Source organism: Petaurus breviceps, unplaced genomic scaffold, assembly GCF_028583685.1.
Source record: "Petaurus breviceps papuanus isolate PSGF00001 unplaced genomic scaffold, PetGlider_PUasm1.0 79, whole genome shotgun sequence".
Taxonomy (NCBI): Eukaryota; Metazoa; Chordata; class Mammalia; order Diprotodontia; family Petauridae; genus Petaurus; species Petaurus breviceps.
Genome location: NW_027186523.1, coordinates 312,798 through 323,212, shown reverse-complemented (window position 1 = coordinate 323,212; position 10,415 = coordinate 312,798). Strand labels below are relative to the sequence as shown.

The 10,415-nt window shown below is 34.8% G+C and overlaps 1 protein-coding gene across 4 annotated transcripts in view; it reads left to right on the top strand.

Moving 5' to 3' along the window:
- Window positions 1-10,415, top strand: part of LOC138175776 (ATP-binding cassette sub-family C member 9-like) — a 204,294-nt gene that overhangs the window by 142,685 nt on the left and 51,194 nt on the right. For all 4 annotated transcript variants that reach the window (XM_069106237.1, XM_069106236.1, XM_069106238.1 and 1 more), the window contains one exon: window positions 5,941-6,043. In XM_069106237.1, the coding sequence (XP_068962338.1) occupies window positions 5,941-6,043 (103 nt within the window). The remainder of the gene's footprint in view (window positions 1-5,940; window positions 6,044-10,415) is intronic.

The window sequence follows — 10,415 nt, the reverse complement described above, 5'->3', positions numbered from 1 at the left end:
GAACAGATAATAATGGTTACTGACATTTATATGGAGTTCTGAGGTTTAATTTTCTCACAAGGACCCTCTGCATTAAGTAGCAAAAGTGCTACATTTATCTTACCCGTGGAGAAACTGAGGCACAGTAAGATTAGGTAGTTTGTCAAGGGTCAAAACTTCTGGCACGAGCCTAGTTTGGAACTCAGGCTTCTGACTCCAGAACCCGTTTTCTTTCCACTATATATCACTCTGGCCAAGCTGATGACAGATAAGTCAAGATTCAGGTTTTTAAAAGGTACCTTTTCCATAGGTACTAGTCACCCAAGCAGAGTTTTACTATTACTCTTCCAAATAGAAATTTTCTTTTCAGATCCAAAATTCTTGAAAGCCATAGGAAAAAGAAAAGACTATTTGTCTTTTGCTTCTGGTTCTCCTAATCCCGTGGATGTAAGAGTAATCTGACAGTAAAACTAACTAGGAACTTGCCTTCCATCAGGGGAGTGCTATCCTTTATTCATACAAGTAGGGATCTTATGCTGTATTTGGAAGATGAACATAACTTGACTTTCACACTTTTACCAGCATAAGATGCAGAGAGAGCTAGAAAATAGAGAGCCCGAAATATGAGCATCTCCTTTGCCATGGACAAAATTCTCTCAACTTTGGCATTGTAAGGAATCAACCATATTCATTTCTATTTTTTCATTTAAGCCACTCAGACTTTCTAGTGTGTTGGAGTTCTATTGGAAAATTAATATTAACTGATTATACTTTCAGCCTTCCACGTATTCCAAGTTCATCATAAACTAGAATGAAACAATGAACTCCCTCAAGTAGCTCAGCAAAGTATCATAGTTCAATTAAACTAACATTTTGGTATCCTTTCCTATTTTCTGTCTGATAGAATAAAGGTCTAGGAATGTTCAAAAAGATGAGCTGGATATGGATGAAAAGATGCAGATTGAGTGTGTCAAAGTTTCCATTAGGAAAACAAAAGGTTTCTTGCCAAATAGAAACACACAGAAAGAATGTTCACTGCATTTTCATCCCTCCTCACTCATTGCTGCTTTAGTTGTTGCCAAAACCATTTACAAATGGTTTAAAATTGCAACCAAGATAATACCACAAAACTTAAGAAATTGTAAGGAACGGAATACTGTCAGAAAAGAGCATTTTAAAAGTTCTTCATTGTGATATTAATGGTTTTGCTTCAACTGAATTGTAGTGCTAACTGTACCATTGGGGAGAGGAGTAAGAGGCCACATAGACATTGCTATTAACATTTTATAATTTTTTAGTAGTTATGAGATGGAAAAAGTTGAAAATTTGGTTAACAATTGGATAGATGGGCTTCCTGCCCAAACCATATGTAGATAAGTGTGTTTTGGGAGCCACATTTTAGAAAGAATTAAGACACTGGAGCATATTAAGAGAAGGGTATTAGAAACCTTGTCAGGGGCTCAATTAAGGGAATTGATGATGTCTAGCCTGGAAAAGAGAAGCAAGGAGATTATATGAAATGAATTTTTAAATTCATTTCCAATTCTAAATTCATGGTATGATAGCCTCCTAACTAACTTGTGTTAGTTCTTCTTCAGTCCATCTTCTCCATAAATAAGAGGACGTGATAGATGTCTTCATGTATTTATAAGACCTTCATGTGGATAAAGGATTAGATTTATTCTTCTGAGACCAGAGGACAGAACTCAAAGCAATGGGGAGAAATTACACAAAGGCATATTTCATCTAAATATATGGAAATACTGTACAACAATTAGCAATGGTCCATTGAATGATGATGGATTTGTTATGTTTCACTTTGCAAATTTGCTAGAGGGTTTTTTAGGAGGGAGAGGAGGTAGTGGAGAGAGAAAATGGAAATGTATTAATTTAAAAAATTATAACAATTTGTGTGGTCCAAAAATAGAATGGGGCTTCCTTGGGAATTAGTTTGTTCTATAACCCTGAAGACCTATACACTGGTAACTGACTGATCACTTCTTGGCATATAATAAAAGTAATTCTGCTTCAGATATGAGATGGATGAGATGATCTCTGAATTCTCATTTAAAAATAGAAGAGTAGAAACACAGATTAGGCCATTAGAAAAGCCTCTCTTGATAAAGCTTTGAGAGCTTGTGGTAATGTGAGGTTTTTTTTTCATGTTCCCTTACTTCATCCACCAGTGTATGAGTATACAGGACATGTCTTATTTTGCATAACATTAAAGTTATATCTGTACAATACAGTAAAATAATGATTTGGTACCGATTAAATATGTAGTATAGTAATTTGATTAGTAGAAATCAGATACTGATCACTTATCAAATTATTCTGGTTTCTCTGATTTGGCCACCTATATTGATGAAACAATTAGAGTTTGTCCTGTATATGTGACTGGATGTGTACAAACATGCACACACATATGTATGTACGTTTGTCTGTATATATGACAGGATGATCAAGGAGGATGTATTTGCTGAATACCTCATGAATTACTCTTTGATCATCAGATATAAGTAAGTTTATCTCAAAATCTTATATTTTAAAAACTTTGGACTTCTGAAATAGTCAAATAGAAACACCTCTCTCGTTTTAAAATGGTATCTGGGTTATTTATTTCAATATAATCCTTAAACATGAAGTCCACACAAGATGATTCATGGCTGCTGAGGTTGAACGAACCTCACTACTTTGATTTGGCATTTCATCAAGATCTGAACCAGCTTTTGTGATTGTATTATGCAGCCTTTCTATTGTTGCTATCGTCAGGGGAAAATAATGGAAAAATGAGAAGAAACTATTTTTTGTAATTTAGGAAAGATTTATTACCACATAGCATGACTTTTTGTGAGAGAATAGAACACATGCTCAAATGAATAAGGTTTTCATTAACAGTTTCATTTGTAAATCAGGTTATGGAAGAATTATCTTGAAAATTTTGAACCCAGAATGAACTTAGTTGATCACAGATAAATGTTTAAATTATCTGCATGATATATTTTTTTCATATACTACAGGCCAATGTAGGTCATTGTAAGATCCAAGATTACTCTTAATTCAGTGATCCAGTTTTGTAAAATCATAAGAGTTAGTGATGGAAATAACCATAGAGGTCATCTAATAAGATAAGGATGAATACAATGAATCAATACTTTAGGAGTAAAAGAAAAAAGAATGTTCCCAAAAAGAAAGTATAATATAACAAGTAAAAGCTCCCCAGAAGTAAAAATGGAATTTAGAAAAAAAAAACTTCAAAGTGATAAATTAGAGAAATAGGGAAGTTCTGGCATGTTTAAAACTGCAATTAAAATCAGTAAACAAGAAAAATGAAAAAGAATGAGTTGAGTTTTGGCAGCTTAAAACAGTAGATGGAAAATCTTTATAAATGAGTGGATTCTCTAAGAAATATAATGGTCCATATGGGAGACAAAATGCAGAAGGTGTTAAAAAAATTAATCTGGAAGAATTGCGATTGCTGCAAATTCAAGTAATAGAGCTAGAGAACGTAGCTTCTCAGTACAAACTGAGAATTGTTAGTCACTCAGGAAAAAAATATAAAGAATGGATCTCTGAATGCCATACTTAAAAAAAAAGTATATATGTACGTTTCCTGAAAGCATTGAAAATGGACGGCAAAGTCTAAGTCTATGAAATCCATGGAATTTTGACAGAGAAATCCCGAATTTAATTCATCCTGAAATGTAATCATGAAACTCCAGTTCTTTAGTGAAAAGGATCTTAAAAGCCTTGAGGAGCAACAATTCACATATCAAAAACTGTCTAGCTACTTACTAATTACATGATCTAGGTCAGTCACTTCCCCTCTCTAGACCTCAGTTTCCTAATCCAAAAACCTAGGGGATTAGATGAGATGATTTGTAGTGTTCCTTCTAGCTCTAAATTCATAATATGATAATCTCCTTACTGGCCTCTGTGCCTTAGGTCTCTCACTTCTCCAATCCATCTTATACAGAACTGCCAAATTCTAAGTATAGACATGCCATTCTCCTGTTTAAGAAGCTCCAGTGTTTCCCTCTTGCCTATAAGCTAAAATATGAATTCCTTTGTTTTGCATTTAAAGAACATCATAATCTGACTACTATCTGTCTTTTTGAATAATTTCAGTTACCATTCCCTGACCAACTCTACATTTCAATCAATTTGCTTTTCTCTCACATGACATTCCACCTTTATTGTTTTGCCTGGGGATAGACTATCACCATATGCCTGGAAAGCTCTTTATCCTTACCTTTGCTTCTTGGATCCTCTAGCTTCTTTTAAGGCTTACCTTGAATTTCACCTCCTTCCCCAGATCTGTCCTGAGATTCCCAGTTATTAGTGTTCCCCTGCCCACAAAATTGCATTTATTTTGTATTTGCTTATCTGTGGGTATGTCATTCTCTTCCAGAAGCTCTTGATAAGCAAAGATTATTTGCATTTTGGGTTTTTTTTATTCCCTGTGCCTAACATTTAAATGTTTGATAAATTGAAATGCTAATTAAAATGTTGAAATATTTGGATGGTAAGGAATTATTAAAAGAGACTTAAATGGCCCGCTATCAGATCTTGACAAGTCAAACTGAAAGATAAAATGGAATTAACAAGCTGAACAAAGCATTGAGAAATTGTATTGATATTAATGATATATACAGCTGAACAGGATTTATGAAGAACATCCCTCCATACATTATATTTTTATAAAATTTTATCTAGGGCAGTAGCATAAAATTCAAATAGGAATAGGAACTACTAATCATTACACAAAGTGAAATTAATATCAGATACCTTTATAGAACATATAAATAAGAATCAATAAAGAAAACAAAAAGTGGGCCGAATTGGAGACTTAAAATGCTTTCTTAAATAACGAGTGTGATCAAAGACCAATGAACAACAAAAATTATAATAAACATAATAATAATAATACTATCTGAGAGTGTTCAAAATGACTAATGATCAAATAAATGCTTATTTTAAAAACTTTGAGCTATCACCTTACACCTATTGAGTTGGCAAAAATTGTAAAAGATTAAAAAATCCATGTTGGAAAAGCAACATGTTTAATTTTCTGCTACTCCTGTTGGAGCTATGAATTGGTCTGACTACTTTGGAAAGTTATATGAAATTTTCCATACTTCCTGATCCAGTGATTCCATCAATATTAACTTTATACCATAAATTGATCAGTGATGAGAAGAAAAGTCCTATATATGTATATATATATATATATAAAACTATTAATAACAGCAATCTTTACAAAAGCACAGAGTTGGAAATAAACTGTATCTAAAAACTGGAAAATTATTTTTTAAATTGTGATTTATGAATGTATCAGAATATAACTGCCTTAAAAATAATTGATATGAAAAATTTCAAAAAGAAATACTTTTGATAAGTGATGTAGAATGAAGAAAACAAATCCAAAAGAATAACTCATTGTAACTATGTAAATAAAGACCACCTTAAAAAGCAAAAAGCCAAAACCAGAAAAACAACCCTTTGGCTAAATACAATGTATGATTAAACTATTACCATGTCATTAAAATGAAAACAAATAACTTTTTTCTCTTAACAAATATCATAAAAAATTATATGATTGCATGTATGGTCATTTGGAGTAATTTTTTTCTGTTTTTTATCAACTATTTTCAAAAAACATATTTTTTTATTTTGTTAAAAATAAAATTTGCCAATTAAAAAAAAGGTTTTTTTGGAAGCTATCTTTTCTCAGCTGTAGTACAAGAAAGGAAAATCTCTGTTTGCACCATCTGTATTAACACTACAGTAGAGCAGTAGCAGTTGACCTTTATTTTAAGTAGGAGTCCGTTTACTATTCTTTCTCTCTCCATTAATTTGTCACTATGTTGAGCAAGCAATGAAGTAGTAGTAAGTGGCTGTTTTTTATTATTTTTCCCATTGTGTGGCTAACATTATAACTTTTTTTTTTGTTTTCTGCAGGCACGAAACCAGATTTAAGCAACGCATGCTAGAGTTGACAGACACAAACAACATAGCCTATTTATTTCTCTCAGCTGCCAACAGATGGCTGGAGGTCAGGACGGTACGTTCATTTCTTGGTTTTGAAATGGAAATCAAATAGAAAAGGCCTAATATAAAGAGGGAGACAATTGTAAGAATCCATCTTGTGCTAAAATTTAGCATCAGCTTTTTGTTTAACTGTCCTTTAAAATAAGCCAGGTTTATTTATGTTTTACATGAAATTTGTTATCTATTCCAGCTAATGATAAGATAACCCCCCAAACAGTTCACTCTTTGCCATATTTGTCTTTTGATTACATAAGTTAATGGAAGGGCAAATATTTGTATATCTTCAGAAAGAAAGGTCTATTCACCTGAATAAATTTGATGAGTGAATATGTATTAATTTACCTTACTGCATTGTACTTGTTTGACAGATAACATTTGATTTTCCATTATCCATTCTAATGGGAGGATGTTTTTAGCTCAAGTAAGTCCATTGTTCCCTCTTTCTCTGTTCCTAGTGTTGCTGCTTACTCAGGATTTCTCTTTGTCCTTTGCTTCTCCCATGGTCTTTTCAGTTATTTCTTCTTTGTCTTCATTGTTCTTGTTCAAGAAGTTGCCTCTTTCCTAGCCTGGCTTTCAGGGTGCTAAATCTTAGGAGTTTATTTAAATAAAATGGTCCAGGGGAAGGTTCCTACACTGGCATTTGGAGCAGAGTGAGAATCTGGCTGGGACAGGTAGAGGCATTGGAGTGCAGGTGGGCATGGTGGGTAGATGAAAGAGCACTAGCCACAGGGTAATGATGATTACTAGTTGTGAAATATGAACAAGGTTACCATAGAAAGTGATAGGTTGATTCTGTAGTTTTAAGATGTCTACAAGTTTGAAAAAAAGCATTCATCTATTCAGCAAGCAGTGTTTCATTTGAAGTATTTTTAGCAGTACTATCTCCTTTGAATCTTGGCTGCATCTGTAGATCTCATGGATTGGATAACAATAGGTTCCTGCCCAAGAACCACTTAATGGTTATTTTTTGAACCCTCCTGGCTCAGAGGGAATGCAAATAGTATCTGTTTCTCTTTTGGCTAGAAACTTTGAAGGTCTTCCACTCCCAGTTTGATTTTTTTTTTAATTAAAGGAGCCATCCCTTGATTCATTTAGAAAGGTCTATTCACTGAATGGGCTTTGCCTCACTCAAAGTGAGAACCTGGAAAGACCTTAGCTTAAAAGGGCCAAGGTCTCCCGCTGCATTCTGGGCCATCTCTAGGTGTCCTGATCAATATTTGGCCACTGGACCCAGAGGCTTTTGACCTTGCACAGTCCTCCCTCACTCAAATCAAAGTCAGTCACAAGTCATGTCCTCACCTCCCTGATGTCATGGTCTTCATTGAGAACAAAGGACAAACCACAGCCACAACTTTATATCAAGCAGTCCCTTCTAAAAGAGATTTAGGAGTAAAGAAATCTGTTGGAGCATAGACAAAGCCATCTAAGATAGAATGACTAGTGGTTTCACAGATACATTGGTGCTAAACTTGGTAACTGAGGTTCCTCCTAGTGTCCCATATTCCTTTACTTTGTTGGCACAGATTCCCTGCTGAGCAAAAAATGAATCAGCTGCACTAATGTTACTAAGTTTCACAACATTTAAATTAATGTCTGGCCATCAATATTCAGTTCCTTCCAGAATTAATGGAGGGGAAAAGTTCCCCCTTTGAATGACCTTTAGATATTAAAAATATTTTTCTCATTTCCCATGCAGAACCTGGATTTTCATTTGGATGCTAATTTTTTATCCTCTCAGAAGAAAATAATCTTTCTTCTTAAAATTGAATTAAACTCTCTAAAATAAAAAAGTAAAACTGCTACTAACAGACAAATGGAGAATAAAAACAGTCTTGCATCTGTTTTTCTCCACTTTATTGGAGAGCAGTATTTTTAAGGGGACAAGTATATTTAATTTGAACTTGAGGTGAGTGGGCATTGATTAATGTCTTGGGTTTCTGCCCTTTAGCACTTCCTACTGTCAGGTTTAATGGACAAGGATTTTATATGAGCCTTTGAGTAAAGTATGTGTTCTCTCCTCATGACCAAAAGGGAAGATGTTAGCGACTGAAGTCTTCCAAGAAAAGGAAAGTAAGAAAAAAGCATAAAGGGAAAAAAGTCAAAGAAAAAATAGGTGTTTTCACTCCTACTCAGAACCCATATGGAAAAATAGAGTACCATTAGCTGGAAATGAAAATGTTTGTTTAAAGTACCTTTTTGCTAAGTGGATCCCCAGAGAATGGTTGAAGGTACTTTGTGTACAAACCATAGATCTTTTTGTTTGTCTCTCTCTGTGTCTGTGTGTGTGTCTCTCTTTTTTTCTCTTTCTCTCACACACACACACACACATTACATATACATACATATATGAATATGTGTATATGTGAAAGGTTATGTATATATTGCTCTTTGTATGTTACTCATAGTTCTTAATACATATTTGCTGAATTTAATTGAGTAATGGATAGCTCTTTGGGATCATATTCAGAGCCTAGGTATTTCTAACATGGGGCTAGAGGGCTAAATGACTTTCCACCAGGGTAGCTACATGGTAGAAATTGTTTCCTCCTTGAGAAAAGCCTTTTTTTTTGATGACTACTATCCTTAGACCTTGAATCACAGTCCTTTTATTGTTGTCCTGTGAGCATGCTTTCTGTAAATTTTAGTCTCTGTGGAGACCATCTTACAGGGCTAGCTACTTACCGTCCTGATGGTCGTAGTAATTAGTTATGTTACCAACTCGCCTAAGCAGTGCAGCGGGTTTTGATGCATGTTATCTTAACCCTACCACTAATCTCAGTTTGATCTTGCTGAGATACTTATTTCTCTCAGCCTCCCCCTTTTAACAGTCCTCATTCTGTCCCCATTTCATGCCATGTCATAGCACAAGGGAAAACATATGTCTCTCCACAGAATCTTGGGGTGGAAAGGATTTCAGAGGGCAAATAATCTAACCCAAAAATGAAAAAAAAAATCCCCACTACAGGTGGTTCAGTATGAGACCTTCAGTGGTAGACTGTTCTTCTTTGGGATAATTCTTAGGAAGTTTTTGCTTATAGTTTTTCCCTTTTGCACCTATTTTCTTCTGGGAGCAAGCATGTCTAATTCCTCTTCCAGACAAAAAAATTTCAAATACTTGAATACATCTTCAGATACTTGGCTCTGCCACTTTACTAGCTATAAGGCCTGTGGCAAGTCACCATAGCTTTCTGACTCAATTTTTGAATTTTGAAAATAAGATCATATGGCATGGTGAAAAAGAATATTTGGATCCAAAGACTTGGCTTCAAGTTCCAGGTCCTTCACTCATTAGTTATGTAATCTTACTCTCTGTCAATTGTTTTTATCCCAGGTAAAAATTTTCTTAAGGTCTTATCACTTCTGTTCATTTTCTGTATGCTGTAACCTTCTCTAGATATGGTAAAGAAGCCATATTTTGCCTCTTTTATTACCTAGCCTTAATCACTAAATGGGCATTGCCTCAGACAAACTGAGACCTGAGAAAGACCTTAGTTTAAAAAGTGTAAGGTCTCCCACAGTATCTGGGGCCATCTCCAGTCATCCTGATCTGTGTCTTGCTACTAGACCCAGATGGTTCTGAAGGAGAAAGTGAGGCTGGTGAATTAGCACAGCCTTGCCTCACTTAAATCTAATTGACTTGCAAATCAAGACATCACCTTCCTGATGTCATTGGTCCTCCTTGAAAATGAAGGACAAACAACAAGCGATATGCTATCTAAACCTATTCACAAAACCAGTCTTTAAAAAGTAATACAAACAGTGCCAGCTAGGTGGTGCAGTGAATAGGGCACAGGCCCTGGAGTCAGGAGGACTGGAGTTCAAATCCAGCCTCAGACACTTAACACACACACACAAAATTAGCCCTGTGACCTTGGGCAAGTCACTTAACCCCAATTGCCCTACCTTCCCGCCTCCAAAAAGCAAAAAAAAAAAAAAAGTCTACCCAATATGGTGAACTTTGAATAAACTTTGCTTTAAAAAAAAAAATAAAATACTTTACAACCTGGCTCCAGACAATCTCTCCAATATGATTATGAATTGCTTCCTTTCACACTCTATAATCCAACCAAACCAAGATACTTTCCATTTCCCATGCAAGATACTCCATCTCCCATCTCCATACCTTTGCATGGGATATTCTTCATGCCTTCATCTCTATGTCTCTTGGGAACTCAGCACAATTCAAGGTTCAGTCCAAGTTGCTACATCCTTCAAAAGGCCTTTCTTGATTACCCCCAATTATTAACATCCTTACCCCTAATCATCATGTATTTATTTTCAATATATATCCTATACTTGCTTATCCTGTGAACATGTTGTATTCCCTCTACTAGAATGTGTCTCCCTTTGGCATTTCTTTTTTTTCCCATTCTTTTTTTTTTTTT